The sequence below is a fragment of the Anneissia japonica genome, unplaced genomic scaffold (assembly GCF_011630105.1).
Source record: "Anneissia japonica isolate Jap-2015-1 unplaced genomic scaffold, ASM1163010v1 scaffold287712_len2945570_cov188, whole genome shotgun sequence".
NCBI classification, from domain to species: Eukaryota; Metazoa; Echinodermata; class Crinoidea; order Comatulida; family Comatulidae; genus Anneissia; species Anneissia japonica.
This window is the reverse complement of record NW_022704401.1, coordinates 1,218,883-1,241,392: the sequence shown is the minus strand read 5'-3', so window position 1 is coordinate 1,241,392 and position 22,510 is coordinate 1,218,883. Positions and strand designations below refer to the sequence as shown.

General features: G+C 36.1%; 1 protein-coding gene across 1 annotated transcript in view; it reads left to right on the top strand.

Moving 5' to 3' along the window:
* The first annotated feature begins 16,548 nt into the window (after positions 1 to 16,548).
* LOC117104683 (protein PFC0760c-like) overlaps positions 16,549 to 22,510 on the top strand; it is a 32,055-nt gene continuing 26,093 nt past the window's right edge. Inside the window, exons 1-3 of the mRNA XM_033245567.1 lie at positions 16,549 to 16,607; positions 16,986 to 17,184; positions 17,666 to 17,852. Coding sequence (XP_033101458.1) covers positions 16,549 to 16,607; positions 16,986 to 17,184; positions 17,666 to 17,852 — 445 coding nt within the window. The remainder of the gene's footprint in view (positions 16,608 to 16,985; positions 17,185 to 17,665; positions 17,853 to 22,510) is intronic.

Sequence of the window (22,510 nt, the reverse complement as noted above, 5' to 3'; positions counted from 1 at the left end):
AAGTCTATATGCGCGATATATATATATATATATATATATATATATATATATATATATATATATATATATATATATACCACCTAACGACATAGATTATGACATGATAATATCAGTTTAAAAAGGTACTATCAAATTTTCTTTGACAAAAAAACCATATACTATGGCTATATATGGTCATGATGTCTAGTTATCATGACCATATTTAGGCATGTCACTATTTTTTTTATTCAAATAAAATTTGATAGTTTGGATATGGCTTAAAAAGTTATTGGTCGCATGACGCGTTAGTCGATCGTTGAACGCTTTGGCATACAAAGTAATACTGTATTAGGCTTATTATTATATAAAGAGGAACGTCATGACCTCGTTCTACACCTACCGATGGGGATAATCAATAGAAGTCAAAATGATCTACTGTATTCGAATTTTTTGGTTAATCCTGCAGTCAACAGATGAAAACATATCTAGAAATTGAAAGTGATGTCTTGGCGTTGGCACTATTTATAAAGCCAAAAAAAAAGACAAGCTTCAGCTAACGGCACTAAATGTCAATCAAACTCACCTCAGGTACACGCAGTTAACAAATAGCTATCAATTTTACAAACTTACAACTGAACACATTGAGTGGCAGTTGTGATAAGGTGTCAATCGATGCATGACTCTGAATATTCAGGAAACACGTTTCAGAGCGCGTTTACGCACGCATGGGGATGGTGGTGTTGATCGATGTCATGGGGAGGGAACACACGGAAAATGTTACATAGGACAACAACTGCTATATTGACAGAATGTTGAACTCTGGCGCCGAATTAAGTCACAAAGGGGTGACTAGGGTTATAGGTCCACTTGTAAAATAAGAACAGGCTTCTTAGTTAGTAAGATACCACATTCGCTCGGCACCAGCCAGCATATTAGTAGAATTTAAAATCGATTAAATAAACCTTTAAAATCCATAAATTGTTATATTTTTGGGGGGCTTTGCCCCCTGGAACACTTTCGATAGATTTTGAGCGTCTTCCGAACAAACCCACTATTATTCGTCGGACCACACGTCGGGCAATCCTGACGCCAGCATTGCCAATTAATCTGTCGTCTGCCGTTTGTACCTGCTTTATCTAAGTTTGTGAATAAGAATTTATTCCTTGACCACTGTTTCTAAATATATAAATCATATTAAAAGCAACAAAACAAAAGGCAGTCTGAGCCAGCAAACATCGAGTGAGACGCAACATGAATGTAAAACTGAACCCTGTTGCCACAAATAAGCCAGAGGCTACTTCAAACGTATGAGAATTGTAATCCTTGCCAGATATATGAACTGTTTAGATTTCATGATGGAGGCATATAGGTGTTTAAATGTCACGTGATTTGCAGTAATAAATCAAACGCCAAATTGAAGAGCAATAAAAACTTCCATGTTAGCATGTCGATGGTATCACGTGATATTTCGTGCAAATTTAGCGTACATTAGCGATCGGCGTGCACGTCATTTAACAAATGAGGCAACTCGCTGTGTCGCAGCTAATCACTTTGGATGGCAGAGCTTATGATTTTGATCTGGCAGGCACATTGCATGTTATCTCACCAACATTACGACGTAACTAGTGTCATTTACTTAAATACGACAAAATAGTATGGAACCGAGTGTCAATTCGCCGAATCGCGGAAAACTATATAATTCTAATATTCCACTGGAAAGGGAGGTCTTTCGTAGGCATAAACTTAACTATTTTAAAGCCAGGCTCCGCAGGAAATATTTTCAAAAAGCATATTGACGAAAAACTCGGGAGCGGTTAATGAGATACAGATTTTTAAACTGGGGGAATAAGGTTGAAAAAAGGTGGTTTGGCGACCCTGTAATAAAACTACTCAAGCTTGCCGTATTGAGGGGCTGATGCAGGATGATTTTGCGGGAGGAGGAAAAGTGTATAAAGTATTGATGACTTATGGTCCGATGGACCGAGTCTGGAAGTTTGGGCGTTCCAATTCCTATTCAGTGTCAGGCGAGTTAAGTAAGCTTATCGAAATGCATTGGTACATTTTACTAATGTTGACGTAGTTACTTATTTTGAGCCATTATAGATTTTAAAAATTTAGTGAAAGAAACATGGAAAAGCAAGGTCATAAAGACTCGGTTAACCAGGTCCATTGTCATCGTCTCAAAAAGGAATATTTTAATACACATTTAAGTAGGAAGATTTCTTGTGTAAAACATTTGTACAGTTAAAATGCAACGAAATGGCTTGATGACAGTAAGCAAAACGCATTCCTCTAAATCATCAACGATCCCCTCAAGAAGCCCTCGTTGTGACAAGGTCGTCGTGGTGACTCGTACGCTATCCTCACGGGCCTAGCCTGTCAAAACATTTATGATCAAATTGTAAGTAAATCTCAAATCAAATGTATTCTGATGAATTTATGAATTATTTCTAATATACATAAAGTTATAAATGTATTTGACCCGTTGAGTTTACTGTACAGACCGCAGGTTTTGTTTAGACCATTTAAACAGCACTACTTTAAAATGAAGTTTTGATGTTTTTATTTAAACTCATTCCTCCATGTTATAATCGTATCCAATGGACAAAGATTTTGTTTTCAATAATTAAGTGTATTAGGCTGTATTCACAAATCGATTGATTAATTGTTTGATTAATAAGTAGACGGTGGTAAAAGTGATGACAATTGTAATGATCACGTGGCGGTGACAACCACAACCATGATGGAAAACGTGATGACGGTGACGATAACCACAATGACGACGACGACGACAGTTGACGTTGATAATAACGATAAAGATGATGACGACAATAAGAATGATGATAACGCCGCATTGACAACATCATAATAATGATACAGATTTCAAAATTACAATGGAAACCTAAATTACATAGACCATGGATGAAATGCATAGACCTATCCAGAGTGAATGATGGTTAAATAAGTACAACTTTCTTCATGAATTAGCGATACATTTAATGTCATCGATGACGGAAACGAGGACAGGCCATTGCCGACCACTGTCGTATGTGACGTCATAAACAGTGCGTTGTCAAATTTAATTTTCAGAAGCAAATTAAATGATTAAACCCATCTTGATATATGCATGTTTCAAGTGACTATTTAAATGTTTGTCAAAATTCCATTTTCTTTACATTTATTTGATTCGATATCTTTAGTGGAATAAGATGAATTGTATGTTCAACTTCATCAGTCGAGCTTGTTGAATAGGAGTAGGCCTACCCAGTACACCTAACTTTTATTCCTTGTCACTGTCGTAAGTTTAGGAAAGGTTAATATATTTCCGATGAAAATGATGATAGTGGATAATATAAAACTATTAATGCTACACATTTTATAAAAGAAACGTTCAAGATACTAGAAAACGTCAATGTCATAAGATGGTCATGAATAAGGGTTCACAGTGTAAATTCTTAGGTATAAACAAGCACAATCAACTAATATTAGATTTAATGTAAAAATAACATCACCGAATTATGATGAAAATGATGATTAAATCAAATAAAGATTATTTTCTTTTTGAACATAAGAAAGTTAACAGAAAATTCACTTCTTGGTAAATAATATTTAGAAAAACAATTACAAGAAAAGAAAAAAAAAATACCATATTTAAACTTATAAGCACACACGGGAAAATGCAACAACAGGATTTTAATAACAATAATGATGGTAATAATAATAATAATAATAATAATAATAATAATAATAATAATAATAATAATAATAATAATAATAATAATAATAATAATAATAATAATAATAATAATAAATAAATAAATAATAATAATAATAATAATAATAATAATAATAATAATAATAACAACACCACTAACAACAGCATTAGCAATAATTACAAAAGAGAAAAGGAATATTACGGTGAGACTACAAAAGGCATGATGGTGATGGTGATAATGATGACGAAAATTATAAATGATAATGACAATGGCCATGATAATGGCGGAAATGTTAACAATGACGAATGGCCATAATGATAATGATAAAAGATAATAATAACAACAACACCAACTATTATTTTAATAATTTAAAAAGTCATCCATTAACCTTATATATTATCGAGGTTTATTTCATGTGACCAAAAAAAATATAGCCAGAAGCGGCTATTTAATGGACAGCATAAGAGCAAATTGCCAAGAGCAAACTTGATCTATCGCAGACTTGACGCACATAGGACTGAATGAAATCCTCGTTATTCAACTTCCCTAAGTGTTATGCAGCCTAAATACATGAGGATAATCACATAAGAAAAACCATAGCCAATCGCACTATGTGCACAAGCATGCACATTAAGTCATTATACACGCATTCAGAATACATTCAAGTTCACCAATATTCGTGGTTGTTCATTGTCGGTGTCTAAACAAAATCAATGTTTACCGAATAAAAGACGCCGGACAAGGCATGGTGTGTTCAAAGAACAATGCAGGTGAAAGTCGTGAGAATAAAGGCCTAGGCCTACAGCCAGAACAAAATATAATGAATTAGGCATCTAATTACTCATTCCAAATGATCAAATAACTTGCCAACTTCTAAATGAAATGCACAGATCGGAACAATTCAGTTTTCTCTGATTTACAGACGTTTTATAGTCAAAAAATGTTTTAATTGGTTACGAGCCAATTTAAGTATCTTTACATCTATGCATGGAATGTAGAAGCAGTATTACCATTATTTATGTGCATTTATATTTGCTAGGAAAATGCCTTTTCGTTCTAATTTTATATTGAAGGCTAATAACTTACTTAGGCTAAATTATACAAAGTCAGCAATTCAAATGTTGACTTTTATTGTTCATGCATATTAGCTCAAGACTGTATATATCTGCAACCGACCTGCTTAACTCGGATGAAACACGAGTAGGCCTATATTTTTTCCACTGATGGTTGTAATGCTTCTCGAATAATCATCTTGCGGAAAGGGCCATCGATCAATAAAATGTATATACAACGATCAGGGTCGTAATGGGACAGAAGTATGTTTTGGGAAAAATTTCAACACGATGCCTAACAGATTTGTGCATACAGTTTTCCCAAACTAACCTTTGATTGACTGTTTCACTGCCAGCCCTACTGTAATTTTAAAGCCGGTGATAAAGTTGGTGAAAGGGTAGTTACACCTCTTTTCCCACAGTTTTTAATTTCTCAAAAATCTATACCGTCCATTTTTTGTTCGTAGAAATCCCTTTTTGTGTCTTAAGGCCAACTCAGACAGCGTCGGCCGACGCAGCCCGACCCGATTTATCGTCGGGGACAGTCTTAAGCCGTCGTGAGAAATATTATTAAACACGTTTAATATTCTACTACGCGACTGCCCCCGACGCACACCATCGCGTCTGCGTTCAACTCACACAGACCCGACGCGACAACAAATCGCGTCGGGCTGCGTCGGCCGACGCTGTCTGAGTTGGCCTTTAGAACCTGGCTTTAAAGCCACAAGGTCATGTGGCACAATAACAATAATAATGTCAATAACATCAATAATAATAATTTAAAAAAATTATGAGATGATAATATAATATCAATAATTAATAATACCAAGAAGAACGATTAAACAGCATACAACTATTTCAGTAAAACACTCTATAACGCTATAACTTTTCGACCCCATGTCATCGATAGTGCCTACCGTAGTACCATCATCAGTACTGTATTGGATTGCAGGAGGCATGTCAGGGAAAGAAATGTTCCATTCTTTGCATACCAACAAGTTTGGAAATGAATCGATCAAGAACAGAAGAATCAGTATCAATGTATATGAGTCAGTTGCTGTTGGTTGAACCTATACATCTAGTTGCAGTTTTCAGATACAAGAATCGGGCGCGAGTCAAGCCCCCTTTCAGCTTATTCCTGTTATAAACATTTGCTCAATAACCAGATCTGACCATAAACATGACGACGCTTGGTTCTTATAATAGCACGATATCGATTCATAAACTCTTCGATAGCTTGAAGATACAGTCGACTCGTTGAAAACCAAACTGCAACTCCATCATAATGTTATTATAACGTAAAGTTATTAGATGGACTTCAACGTAACATCATACTGGAAAGTGAGCTTCTAACATCTCGAAACAACTCTGCCAGTCATTAGGTTAAGAACAGCATTGCCTGCACTATTCACTAAGGAGATCTTGCAATCCGGATCCTCTCATTATGATACCAATACTTCGTAATAAGCATATGGAAACCATATAATCTGCACACAATATTAATCTGTTTGGACTTGAGTATGTTATTATTATTATTATTATTATTGTATACTTATATGTTCATTGCATTCACTGCAGATAATGGTTGCTCGAAAGTAACGTATAGTGTTATTAGGATGCTAAGCATCAAAGCCAAAATTTAATTGTACTGTGCAAGCCACACTGAAGCGGTTCACGTCTAGCACATCATAACCGCATCTAGAATTAAACCCTGTTTTTTGCATAATGTATTCAATTAAAATGCCCTTAATATAACGTAAATCTCATCCAAAAACGAATTGGAAAGTTACCTTCTAAAACAATTTTGGATAGGCCTAGTTGATAACAACAATGTTTCAATGCAGCTGTGCAGTTTACAACATTTTAACTTGGTAACTAGATAGAACTGTTGTTGCTCCAAAAGCATTAAAAGTTTTAGCCAATCAGAAGGCTCCAAGTATAAATGCACGGATAGATAGTCATAAGGGCTAAACACTGAGCTTGTTTTTCTATCATTTCATTTCATTTATTTATTCAGACAGACTTTGGGGCCCCAAAAAACAACAAAGTCATGATGACAAACGTATGAGCCTCAGTAAACTTAACGTAACTACATGCTTAGTTATATAATAAAAAATATAAGTTCGATAAAGTAAAAAAGTCAAATTCCAAGAAAAATTAAAATATATTATTTTGTTTCTTGTATCTCAAACTACGTATAGCCATGTATGTAAACAAGGGAATACATGATTTGTTTTATAAAATGTTGATATTGGGTATCATTAAGATGTCTGCTTATTTTGATTTTTCAATAAGCTACATAGGCCTAATTGCTATTGAATTGCAAGATAGTCTATTTGCGAGGATATACTTTAACTCATAAATCACTAGTAATTAACTTACTGAAGAGAAAAGATCTATCTGACCCTGTCATGTGTTTTTTTTTTCTGTATCAGAAACAAAATGTTATTTCATATCCGTTCAGTCAAACCCATTATTTTAATGTATCATTTAAGATCAGTTGACGTAAATACAAGTTTCTGATGAAAAAGTTTGAAACGAGAATGACTAGAATTTGCTTCATGTCAAATGGAGTCATTTCGTTCGAGAGACTCAAATGGTTTCCAATTTTATGACAACTACAAATACATATTATCAATTTCCCCCTTCCACTAATGTAAAGAATAAAGCCATTGCAATGTCACGCATGATTGCACGTTTCAAACTCAAATCATTTTGCAAAAAAACATTAATGCAAAATATTAAGAAGATTCTTAATAATAGACCTAGGCCTTTGTGTTATTGAGAAAATTCTTAATAATAGACCTAGGCCTTTGTGTTTGTTTTTTATATAGTTATGCTCGACCTTACAAACTCGTTGGTTTGTCTTAACTCGTCTGTAGAACAGTCGATCAATTAGTGCCCATAATTTCCGCTAAAAATACTAACTTCAGCTAACCCTATAGCTCTAGTGGCGCTATAAGTATAATGTAATCTCTTTATTCATGCATAAAACTCAAATTCAATATACATACAAATTTAAGATATTGTTGTTCTTCCATGAGCCCGTGATGATTCTCCTAATATACATTTAAAAAGATATAGATTTCATTATAAATATTAAAGAAAATATTTGAAAAAAGATAACTTCTAATAATAATAATAATAACTTCTATAAAAATATTAAGAAAATGCTGAACGATCAAAGATTAATAATTAAAATACAATAAATGAATGCAAATTCAATTAATTCAACAAAAGATATACAGTAAAATGCTAATAAATAAATTAACAAATATTAATCAACAAGCTGAACCAAACATTTTAACAAACACATTAAAAATACTCTTTAAATCTTTAATTTACGATCCTTAACATATCGCACAACACCGGGCGCCATGACTTGAAAAACCCGCCAAACATGACCCGATGGCCCCGTGCAACAGTCTATTTCCGTGTTGCCTTTTATTTTGCTTGATCTACTATCTGAGAGAGTCAAAAGGCTAATTATAGCAGGATTTTTATGACGACTGGAAAACAACTCCCGCAATAATTAAGCCCCATAAATGAGACTAGTTCTAAGGCATCCGCCATCCGCGTTAGTATGTGCAGAAATTCGTCTCATCTCTTTAATTGGCTAAAGAGCACTGTACTTATACTACTCAATAAGAATAAAAACATTTACCATTTTCTTCCCGTTTCTCCTGGACATGATTAGTCGGTTTTTATAGATTGCCGCATAGCTACTCGTTTCCACGTATACATTCGTACACATTAACGTATGCCATAAGAATTTTTAGAACCTTCGTTTGGATTTTGTTATCCAACTGTTTCAGAATATAAGCTAAGAAAAGATCATATGAACGCGCAGTAATGGACGACAATTCTAATTAGCTTATTCTTAGTTAAACTAGGTCTTATGGCTAAGCTACGGAACCTATACATCTGTTGCTGCTCATAAGAAGTACTGTAGTCCATTTGGTTTGGTAGGACAGCAGCACGAATCAATTATTAAATCAATCGAATATTCAATAACAATAAATCGTAAAATGTTGGATGTGAAGGATGTGAAGGAAATAAAAATGTGAATATTGACTTTCTGTATCCACCAAGGATTGTTGCCTTATTATTGTGAGAGTACAACATTAACAGCGCTCACTGCTGGTCAACCCGAGTATGTTTGCACAATAACAGAATTGTGTGACCCTTGGCGAATTTCAAACGCCTCCGTTAACTGGTTCAAATAATAGACCTATACAAAATTGTTAATAATCATATTAATAAGATTGTTGATTAAATTTGTCATTCACTGGTCACAATAATACTTTGCCAAATTAGCTATTTTAGTTTGTCTCGCTTCGATAGATGTGTCATTACTTACCTGTAGGCCTACCGTATTAGGCTATATTTACTATGACGGGAGACGCTGGTTATAAGTAATAAGAATACCCCCGAGGGATTCGCGTTTGCTGCACTATGCTCTATTAAATGACCACGGCTGATGGTTCATTAGCATTGTATATTGTATCACAGTAATTATTTAGTCTATTCCAACAGTTCGGTAGCACTATATCTCATATTGTCCAATATGAACGATGAATTAATAGTGTTTTGTCTATCCAATAATTACTGCGGTAATTGCGTTTGCGTGAATTATATGTATGTATAACTATATTACTTCAAAATTTACGGTAGTTTAAATGCCTATTAATTTTGCGGGCTCGTGTGTAGGTAAATGTTTATCATGTTTTTCCTAATTTAATTTTTAATAATACAATAATAATAATTATTATTATTATCATCATCATCATCGAATATATAATTAAGTGTTTGTATTACAAAATTATTTACTATAGAAGGCTTATTACTAATAGGCGTGATATAATTTATTATATAATAAATCTCCTGTTGTTAAGTACAATTGAATTACTGATTATTTGCAGCAATAGGCATATACAATAGAACTCCTTCTTTGGGACACCCCTACTCAAGAGACATCCTTTTTGGGGAAACTTTTCCGTGAAACGAGGAAAAATAATATATTTTAACACTACGGCCAACCTCTACTAAGGGGAGACCTCTAGGGGGACGGAACACCTTTTGAGTGTGTCAAATGGTCAAATGAATACCTTTTCAACCCCTATTATGGGTACACTTTTTTTTTTATCGTATCACAAATTTCCTTTTTTGTATCACTTGGACTACAATAGATTCAAAATATCAATTACTTATGTACTTTCATACCGTAAAACCTCGACTTGAAGCTTTGCATGGGCTTCTTTTCAAGATGGGCTTTTTTTCGAGGTTATTTTTGCAAACTAAAGAAGGGGTTTCAATTCGAGATGGGTTTAATCTCGAGAATAAGCCCACTGGGCTTCAATTCGAGGTTTTACGGATATAGGATTTAAATCCAATATACCGTAACCCTTACCTTCATTTCTAAGTCACAGGCTCTAGTCATTCTGTTCTATCTGTCATAGCATTGGAATCTAGAATTGATTTGATTATATATATTTTGATTTCATCATAAACTTATTGTATCTGCATTGCAAATTACTGTTAAAATTACGTTTAATTTATTTTACAACTCGTTGTTATACAATTAAGTCCCCATTATATGACTAGGTGGCAAAACCCCAATTAAGGAGACAGTTATAGATTTTTGGTTAGTGTCCCCTTAATAGAAATATCCATATTCAGGGGATATCCCTATTAAGTGGACACTTTTTGGTCCCGAATGTGTCTTTTTAATAGGCCTATGGGTTCTACTGTGCTCAGTTTAAGTGGAGCTAATAAACTTATTACAGTATTATTTGCATAGTAATTAGATTATATGTTTACGTAGTAAAAGCTCAAATCGGCAAAAATGTAAATTTATTCGATTAATTTCATTGGAAATTAATATTAATTTATTTTTTCAAAACGAGCAATTCAATGTTTAATTTAATTTCTTATTCTTAAGTAATCATCACCACACTTCAGCATAGGATAAGCCTACTACATAATACAGTTTTTACTATATTTTATACCAGTATTTTACCTGGTTATGTCATTTAAATTTAAAAAATAATTATTGGCACATAATTCTAGGTAATTTTCTTTCATTTGCAAAGGTCTTTCTAAAATTGTAATTAAGGACGTAACAGTGTTCAATATTGTGCTTTAAAGCCTTGGCCAGCGCCACTTGTAGGCATCACGTCAATACTGAAGAATATGCCAGATGATTATTCTTTTATTAAAATTATAATAAGATCCTGTTTACTTGTAGCATTTAATTTCTACTAATCTTGTAAAAACATAACAAGGATATAACATGCCTACGAACACAAATGAGATTGGTCAGCAAACACAAAGCCAACCATTTCGAATGTGGGCAAACTAACACAGAGAGGGAAACATACAGAGAAAACGCATAGGTTCCCAGACCTCGTGGGTTCGTGCCACCGGGTAAAAAAATTGAATTGAATTCGACATTTAAATATCTAAAAAACTGTAGCGCTTCTGTGCGCTTCGCCTCCAGACCCCTACCTGACCCTGCCGCTCCCGCTGTAGTAGCCACATGGCATGCTAAGAAACCCCAACCCGCCATGACTGAGGCCAGGCATCTGCGCTCTCCCAAGAGAGCGGGCCAGTACAATGGTCCTAAAAGAAAGAGAAATAATCACAAATATTACAAAAATAAATTGAGAAGTAACACTGACGGATCCAGGTTTTATTTTTACCGGGATGGTGCGGGTAGAAAAGGAGGACCAAGGTCCGAAGCGGGTGGAACATTATGATCGAGAAATGAAGTTTTTGAAACAGTGTTAACATGGGAGGACAATAGCAATACAACCAAAAGTAGATTTTTATTAGACCTGAAACGTGCAAACCTTATCATGTGACCACTGCTTTGGCAAAAAAAGAGAGGAAAAAATGCAGGAACTTCTACTCCAATTTTTACATCTGTCAGCCTATTATAGCATTCATACTAAAGAAACGAACATCGTGCTTCCAGCCCTATGTACACCATACACGCGTGTTGTTGTAGCTGAGAACGTGAGTCGAAATCGATCCCATACTGACATGGATGCCGAAATGTCGGCAGGCGTCACACGTGAAATATATCGGTAACTCCTCTTTCAATCAAAACATGTAGAAATAATGTAGAAAGCTGAAAATAAAACAAACAATCTTTTTAAATGAAACCGAATATCCCCCGATGTCATTATATTCTTGTCGTGTAGCGATTAGGTTATCGATTCAGCTGTAGGTCTCCATAAATTTGAGTAGGTACGGTAGTCGAATCAAAGGAAAAATATCTTCACATAACATAATAACACAAAAAGAACGCGCAATATTAACTAACAAAACGAACCCCCGTAAAATGTGCTCTATTTTATTTTATTTAATGGCAAATATAATTTTCAAGGAAAATAGTGGATATGTTTAAAGAGAAGAAATAGCTCTATACGTAAATTTAGTTAGGCTTTGTTTATAATATCAACTCAATGTGACTTAAATCCAAAGTAGGCCTATCTGGGTGGAATATTTTTGTTCTTTTTTATTCCAATACTAAATAGGCCTAGGCCTATATGCGCTTTTTATTTAAAGGACAACCAGCATTTGTAAAGATCTTAAAGAGGAGACTAATTTATACTAGCGTAATAAACTCAGTAACATTTAATCCAAGATATCAGGGTTTAGGCCTATTTTTTTTTTAAACAGTTCGTTTGTAGTAGTAGCCTATTGTCCGCTCTGAAGGTGGCTCATTCGTGGTAAGATAACGTTTTTTTATCAATAGCAATAGGCCTACACATTTTCATCTTCCCTACTCAGCCCTGGCTTAAAGGAAGACCTGATATGCATTTACTTTCCGAAGCTTTTCTTATCAACAACGAGTAGGCCTAATGTATACGTAGGACTTCTGAACGAGAGAATCAAACCAGGATAAATTTACTCGCAGAGTAAAACATTTTCTAGGAATTTCAATCAAAATTTTGCTGCTATAATTGGACAGGCCTATAATCAGAATCCAGGAATATTTCTCGACAACACATGTGGAAAATGAAAACTATAGTTGAAGAAATAGCTGTTGCGAAGTTTAGCCAATAATCCAAGTAAGCTTCCGTGTCGGCGATCTATTTCATCGCCGAAACAATCTGATAATCACGATATTTACGCACATTACTTCAGATCAGAGACGCTGGTTATTACTTGTACTCAAGGCTTTACATCTACTATTTGCTTCGATTTAACGCTGGAAGGGAGGGTATTCAAACCTAGAATTATAAGCTCTAAGGGCCTACCGGAGAGTAAAATATGTGCTTGACTAGATCTAACTTAAGAAATTAACAAGTACTCTCTGTGTTCCATTACATATAATCGCTTCCTCCCCGGGCCGTATATTCACATTAAAGTTTCAAATAGGGTAAAGATGTTTAAACATTTTTTTTTAAACCAGGAAATGTCCCACTGTTACAACCAACCTCACAAGGCATTTCACGAAAACATAATTGTAGGCCTAAATGTATTTTCTCTGACAATAGTAATGGTATCGATACCAAGAGATACCGCCTTCCGAAACAAACTGACTGTTTCCCTTTTAGAAAATAAAAAAAATTAAACCAATTTTTTTCGTTCGGTACGATTAAGCCCACCAAAATGGCCAAAACTCAGTGACACAGTTCCATGTATTTCGGAATGTGCCTGATTCGGATTATTTGGTATAGACCTTCATAAAATTGTTACAAATTATTATGTGTGCATTGAAATAAAGCAATAATAATAGAAATACAGATAGAACAGTAAAATATGCACTGACTACCAATAATAATTAGAAATTTAATATTCAGTTTATTTAGACCAGGTGTTGCGAATAAATATAGAGTGTTTAGTAATCTAACACCGGTGAACTAAACTTAACACTATTCCGTAATAAACCTGCCTTGTATAAACTACCGGTACTAGTAATAATTATCATGATCCTTTGTGGCATTAAACATGCGTAAGTACTGGTTTACGAGTTGACACACGACGTGCCCGACTCCGACGACGTTCCGACAAAGGATGCGATAGAGCATCCAATTTACACAGCACTGATTTGGCAATGAAAATATGGTTATGATTAGGAAATAAACTCAAGATGCACCATTACCACGTCTGAATAAAATGAGACCTAACCAATCGAATAATGACATTAAAAATGAAAAGCACGAACCGTACACTAATAAATCAATATAATTATGAGTTGCTCATGATTTCTCGATGCTAGTTTGCGTCACGAAATAACATAGTGATGTTTTGCCCTACCCAAATGCGTTAAAAAAAATGATTAGGGTGGGAATCGAACCCAAGAATTCAAAATAACTAGCCTGGTGTTATAACCACTAGACCACCAAGCTTGCGCTTTGTGACTATAGTATTGAATCCGATCCCAAAGTAGCTGGTTCCGCAATGTTATCTCGATGTGTGTTTTTGGGCGAGGTAAATAACAGGAGTGATGTTTTGTTCTACCACAGATCGAGATAGTCGCAAAACACATCGAGATAGGAGTACCCGCTGCTACACTAGTCACTAAGCGCAAGCTCAGTGGTCTGGTGACACGACACCAGGCTAGTTATCTGGAGGTCGTGGGTTCGCTTCCCACCTGAATCACTTGCGAATTTTTCCGTAAATATTTGGTAACGTACTGAGTATTCAGTAAGGTAGGGCAAGTCATCACTCCTCTTTGCTCATGATCAATTTAAAGTTGAATAATAATATTTTTTAATTGTTAGGCCTATTTTAAATAGTCCAGGCCCATATGCCAACGATGGTTATGAGCATATAGGCCTAGGCCTATTTACAATAGGCCTAACAATTAAAAAATATTATTCAGCTTACATTGATCGCGTGCGATAATGCTCAACATCTATGACAATCAAATATTTAGAGTGATCATCTAAACTTATTTGTAAAATTTCAAAATTGGTTTAAGGCCTTGGAACCCACCCACGAATACCACTGCTGATGAAGATGTTTGGGCTTCTACACAATTTATGTGATTTGCACAGTGAAAGTAAAAACAAAACGGAAGGAAAATATATTCTGATATCATTATATTCTTATCATTTAGCAATGAGTTTATCGATTCAGTTGTAGGCCTTATCAATTCAAGTAGGTAGTTAAATCAAAAAATCCTCCCAGAGTACACAAACACAACGCGCATTATAACGAACAAACGGATAACCTTCATCGAATATATTGCCCTATTATATTTCTGACGATGTAGCTTCAAATTTACATTACGCTGATTTGAAATGGAAATATAGTTCATAATGATATATAAATAAACGCAAAATTATGATAGCTGATAAAAATGAGATCCAATCAATCCATTTTTAGTTTGTGTTGGTACAGTTAGAAGACCTTGATTAGTAATAACTTAGTTGATTAGTAGTAACTGTAATAAAAATAAAAATGAAAAGCACCAAATTAACGATCTCGGTAATGAAAAGAAGGTTAGGGTGGCAACAGTAGGGACATTCACCATTACCGAGATAGCGTACGGCACATACCGTACCGTATTCCTTCCATTTCCCAAAATTAAATTGTTATGGCAGGTTAAAGCTCCATTCACACCCAATCCGAATTTGCGGATCGAAAAGCCTGTCTCTTATACACATCTAGATGTGTATAAGAGACAGCAATAAATTCAAGTTGAATTGTTATTGTTCTCTAAGAACACCTTTTTTCCCAATTACTTTCTTTTTTGGCACACGTAAAGAAAATATCATCGTAGTATATGGTAACTATAAATAATTCTGCTCTTTGCGTTGTATTTTTGGGGGCCGGGGGCTTGTATAATCTCAATAAACTGCCCGTTAGGGGACGATTGATTGATACTGCTTGAATGTTCGTTTTCATTTCACTGAAATAACATCGATCTATCATGTTATTTCAGTGAAATAACATCATTCTATCATGACAACAAAACCCGGTAGATTTCAACAATGTATTTTTACCTAAGGCAGAAACGCGTTCTATGTGAAAATATAATGATCGTAACAAACTTTAGTTACTTTTAGGTTAGTTGAGAAAATTAATTTTGGGGGGTCACCAAACCCCCCCCCCCACCACCCGGCAGTGTTTCTGCTTCCAACGCTTGAGATTATCAGTGAAACCATAGAATATATCAAGTTGCACGGTACGACACAGCCATTCTAGACCGTAATGAGTTGCTTCGTGTAAGAAATCGTGGTGAGATACTGAGACGCAATTGTGTGTTTTTGCTCTTTGCCTACAGCTGTAGTTGATTGCTGCATTGATACGTTTCATGGAGTGCTTGGTATTGTCTTCAAGATTATTCACACCACGCCAGCTGTTTCTGAAATAACCATTCTAACTCAACAAGGACTTAACATTATTAATTACGTAGTTATTATATAGTCAATTATGCGTTGTACATCGTATGTGAATTAGAATAGCGATAATTTGTTACGGTAGCGCGCGTCATCACCATGAGTGCGCCATTACATAGAGCACCGTTAACTACGCGAGTCAGCAGTACGATATTTTAAGGTTAAACTATCTAATAAGGCGACATGGTTTTATTGTCACAATTGGCTACATTCGTAAGAATTAAAATACAATAGTTTAATAATTTACAATAATATTGTTATTAAAGAAAGGTGAAATTTGCTAAAGACCTAAAGGCTTCTGAAATTCTTTCATGCATATCTGTCTTCCATAATAGCACACAGATCAACAATAAACTGAATAGAAAGGAAAAGGTCACGATGAGATGATGATTAAAGGGTAGTGAAGAAATTTATGATGACGATGAAGACAAAACTAAAAGAATGACCATTAGTGATGAGGGTAAAGAGGATGATGATGGTTACGAACGACAATGGTGGTAGTAAGAATGAAGATGTGAGAATGAAATGGTGATAACGGTAATGTGAATGACGATGGTGCGCCTGACGGTCGCCGGCCGACGCGTTTCTATGAAGAACGCAACGCCACGACGCACACACAACGGATCTTTTTTTAACGACGATCAGACTGCCACCGAAAATCAGCAGGCGGCGTCGCGTCGTCTAGCGCTCACAGGGAGTGGGGTTAGATTCGTCGCACGGCGCGTCGTGCGACCGTGGTACGACACAGTGAGTGCCTGACTTCAGTTGACGAAATTGATGAAAATGACAATGGTGATGATGGTAATGAGGATGATATGAAGATGGAGGAATGAAAATGAGAATAATGGAGCTGATGATGACGGTGTTAATGATGGTAGTGAAGCTGACGATAATCGTAATGACAATGACAATGGTGACGATAGCAATGAGAACCGGTACCAACTATTCTCGAATGACGATGGTGATGATGGTAATGAGAATGACGATAGTGGCGATGGTAACGAGAATGACAATGGTGGTGATGGTGATGAGAATGACAATGGGGCGATGATGATGAGAATGACGATGGTGGCGATGGTAATGAGAATGACAATGGTGGTGATGGTAATGAGAATGACGATGGCGGTGATGATGATGGTAATGAGAATGACGATGGTGGTGATGTTGATAGTAATGAGAATGACGATGGTGGCGATGGTAATGAGAATGACGATGGGGATGATAGCAATTAGGATGACGATGGTGATGATGGTAATTAGAATGACGATAGTGACGATAGTAATGAGATTGACGATGGTGATGATGATAGTAATGAAAATAACGACGGTAACGATAATAATGAGAATGACGATGGTGACTTAGGTAATGAGAATGATGATGTTGATGATGGTAATGAGAATGACGATGGTGATAATGGTAATGAGAATGACGATGTTGATGATGGTAATGAGAATGACGATAGTGATGATGGTAATGAGAATGACGATAGTGATGATGGTAATGAGAATGAAGACAGTGATTATGGTAATGAGAATGACGATAGTGATGATGGTATGAGAATGACGATGGGGATGATAGTAATGAGAATGACGATACTGACGATGATAATGATGACGGTAATGAGAAAGACGATATTTACGATAATGAGAATGACGGTTATGATAGTAATGAGAATGGCAATGGTGACGATAGTAATGAGAATGACGATGGTGGTCATAGTAATGAGAATGACGATGGTTGTCATGGTAATGGAAATGAGGATGACGTTATATAATGCTGATAGTTATGAATTTTTTGATCTGACATTATTATTGTCAATGTATAAACGAAAGAATACAAAATCAAAGCCAACCGTAATTTATATATATTATATCAGTAAAGTTAAACTATGTAATGAATGTATAATGAATATCTAAATATTTCTTTTCTTGGCACTCTTATGGCAGGTTAAAGCTCCATTCACACCCAATCCGAATTTGCGGATCGAAAAGCCTACCGAGTCGATCAGAAAATCGAATGAGTGTGTAAGAAAAGGAACGCTGGCATTCAGCACATCGGAAAGGTGGTCCAACATTCGGTTCGGATCCCAAATGAATGCGGCTTAACACATTGACTTACCACTGTCGACGGACTGACTGACTACCATAACATTATATAGGGCCTAGGTTAATTAAAGCCAGACCCACGCAGCGTCGGTGTTGGAAACCGAAGCAATTTATTTCATCATTTCCAACGACGACGATCCGCTCAAACTACTATCGAAGAAGATTGGCGTTGCATCGAGCAAGCGCTGCCAAAGAGGGCGGACGGCTTCGTTAGTCTACGGCCAGACTGTCGTCGCCTTTTGATAAACTATGCTATAAAGAGATGTAAAATAATGAAAACAGTCTAATGCAATGGATACAAGCTTAGGATTCACGTGTTCGCCAAGCATCGTAAACTCTCTCTGGGCATTTGACTGATTCCAAATGTGAACGAGGGTATAACGTTTTAAACAGGATTGATTAACAAATGCTGATGGAATTGCCCCCGAACTCCCCGGAGAAATCAGAATACAGTTTTGTTTTTAATAAATGAATAGAGTAAGAGAGTATTGGTAACACGAACTGCATTACTTGTTAGTCTTAGTTTGGCGATGTGACCATAAACGTGGATTCCAGTATGAATCTATATTCCTATATTTTCACATTTATTGACAATAAACTGTAATACTAGTAAACAGATGCACAACATTGTTACGATTAAGGCGTTTTAATGTTTGGATGTCAAAAGCACGCGGGTGTCTGTGGACTCCTAAAGTGGCTCATCTCGGGTACACGTCACGTTAAGGGGATATCTTATTTTATTATAGGCCTACGTTTCCACAACAGCAATACCAGCAATACATAGTAATTAACACTTTCATTTTTCTTGGGTGGCCCACCCGTCACATATAGGAGCACACTGTATGTTTACATTATTATATTATGTTTCCACCAACTGTGAATCATTGCATTGCCTCTTAAATTTTTGAACTAAAACGCCAGAAATTATAGCTCAGAAAATTTATTTACAAAATAAGGGATGGAGTGCTCTTTTACTTTCATTCTTTCCTGTCAACTCTATGTTGTCATTTATTTGTTACGTAATGTCGTTATAGGCCCTATTTGATGAATACATGATAATTATAAATCATAACGGTATATTAATAGCTGCGATGGCGTGCCGGTGCAAACACAATATGTATACCAAAAATTACATATGTTTACACATCATAAAGGTTCTGCAAGCTAACGAAAATATAACGAATACCGTTACCTCATCAATTATATAGTCTTAAGTCGGATTTCTATTCATATCTGTCCCGGAGTATCTATGTTTTACGAATTTATTTGCTAGCAATAATCTGGTAAATTAACTTGTCATAAATACTATCATCCCAACTGCTATACGAACCGGATCGTTGTTTGCCGAATGCCTAACTACCGACCACAGTCTGCCAAACCCAGTTTGCAGAATAGACCAGCCAATCATAAATATAGGTCTGTTGGACTATTCAATCATTAAACGGTTATCATCAATCATCAGCCTGTCCGTCATCACTTTTAAAAATACAGTATTTCCACCTGCAGCAAGATTCTTAACACTATTAAACATACAACTAGAAGTGGCGGTGTTTTTTACTCATTTGTTGGCAAAGGAAATCGCCATATTTAATCACGTGTAAATATTCAAATGAATAATAGCAGTCGATGGCAATATATAATATTTATAGGCTTATACTAGTTTAGTTTCTTACGTCTCAGAGAGACGAAATTGGTCGCCATAAGGTGAGAATCGTTTGACAATGGTGTCAATCAGTAGCGTAAATCCAATACCAGATATAATTAAAATAAGCCAATCTTTCAATTAACCGAATTTCTCGAAGAATGAAAAAATATATTGGAGTAAGTACACATAATGTGTATGGTGGCGCAGTTGCACTTGGCCTACATTTTAGAACGGCTCGACGCACGCGAATCGGGGCACAACGAATAGACTTAAAATTAGAAATTCATTTCCCTTTGCCAATACATTGTAATAAGCCAATATGAAGTAACAGACATGCAACTACAACACAAACCAGAGATGGGGGTGGGGGTAGGTTTCGAACATGCCGCATCACCCAAAAAATTGAAAAAGATGTGGAGGAATGGAACGAGGATTTCAGATTTCAGTAGAGTGGGATAGGGGAACCCCTAATTCGGGACACCCTATTAAAGAGACACTTTCTCGGCCAAGAAGCGAGTCAAATTATGTAATTAACTAACTCTACGACCAACCCACATGCAGTGGACACCTCTATTAGTGGACACTTTTTGGTACCGTACCAAAAGTATCCCTTTAAAAAGGGGTTCTACTTTATGGGTTTAATAGGAGGATGCTGTCTTAACTTATTTCGACAAATTTACCGACGATGATCCTCGTAATTATCGGAGTGATTCATTTCTGATTTCTAAAAAAATTCTCATTAACGGCAATTAGCAAATTGCTGTGATTGATTGCATTACTGTCTCTGAGGTCAGGACCTATTCTAAGTTGTTGAACTTCGTCCATAGTTCATAGTCGTAAAGTGGTTAAATTTCATGTTCAGAGAAAATGCATAAATCACTCAGTACAGTACATTAGTGATAGCGATTACAAAAAAAGGAATTTCCATCAATATATAAGCATGCTAAGGTTACGGAACCCGATGTGCGTACTCAGTTATCGTTATATAAACATCCCAACAGCATGTGATGCTGCTGCACGGCTCATAGGATCGCGCCGGCCAACCATTAGTAACGCGTGCAATCATGAAATGGCACTAATATACCCTTTATGATGACGGAGTAACGCAATGCGGTAAACGAGCGCGGTTGCGGTTTAAAAAAGCTATAGGCATCAGGCGCGTAACACGCGCTCTCGTGCGACAGTCCACATGGCCCTGACCCAAGCGGGCCCTAAAGTGTCTCCGACAGACCCATGTGGCCACGAGGGGATCCGATCTATAGATGCCCGACGAGGCCCTGAATGCCGGCGGTCAAAATATCACGAGCTAACTACATTCTAAACCCATTCTCGGTCCAAAATGAGCATAAGCCTGTTATAATTTCAATGATTTTTTTTGCCTTGATAATAAAACACGTATTTGATACACTATTTATCTCTAAAATTGATTGCTAGGACCTAAAATCCTAAAATTACTGGCGACCATAACCTTTCCCCTCGAACCCGTACCTAGAATATTGGTGTTTTAGCAACGCCTGCTAGGGTCCCCAGTCTTATTGAGCCACATATCCCCAAGAAGCGTTGCGCCACTGGCAGGCATAATTTAAGAAATAACAGTCTTAGGCCAAATGAACTATTAAAAGAGATTTTCTGACATAGACCTTTAACAGAACAGCACGAATACCTGGAATGTACGCCTACGCTATATTATGTTACACCTATGATAGAGCACATAGGCGACAATTACATACTCAGAAAGGCTACACTGACAGCACTAGAGGCCTAGAGACCAGGTACCATAAAATAAACAATTCAAAAGAACAATTGATATGGGGTCCTTGCAACTAGATCGAAAATAAATGCTATTATATCAAGCTACGATAAGTGTTTTCGTTGATTTCAAACGATGACAGTTGAAAAGTTCAAGTTTCTCCGAGTACATGAATGAATGTGCGTACAAGTGGCTTGTCCTCTGAAAACGGATATTAATATGTTAGGCCTACTCATGTGCAACCATGACACGCATTCTTAAAAACTGTTTTAAGAGTAGCTCGAACTGGCGTCATGATTCATTTTTAATTTATCCCACATTATAATGCTTTACACCCGTTAAGAATTTAAATATCCGGGGATCTGTTACGATAATGCACTCTACTGTATATATTTCTCTCGTGGTACGGTATGCATCCCACTTACTAGCCCACTAACTAGAGTGCTGTTGCGCAGCGCGCGCCGTGTGCTTGTGAAGCACGAATGTGGAAAGACAAAGTCAGTAGGTAGCTAATAGTCTAATTTTCAGACTCAGGGATGGCGAACACGGCGCTTCATAGCAGCCTAATATATGGAGCGGAAGCACTTCGGTTTCTCAACCTCATTCATTCATTCATTCATTCAAATGACATTTATTTTCTTCAAAACCTCACTTGTGTCTCCTTGGACAAGGCACTTTAACCTACGCTTATGTCTCTCCACCCAGGAGTAAAATTAGGTATCTGGTTGAAATAGGCCTACTGGGCTTAAAGTAAAGTTAGAAAGGCGGCGGAAAGGAACTTATCATCCTACCACATAATGTCGACGGTTTACGACGAGCTACTAACAGCTCAGCTAATTCCTCTACGTTCATTAATGAATATAGGACTACCTTACTTACGTATATTGGCCTATATATATGTAA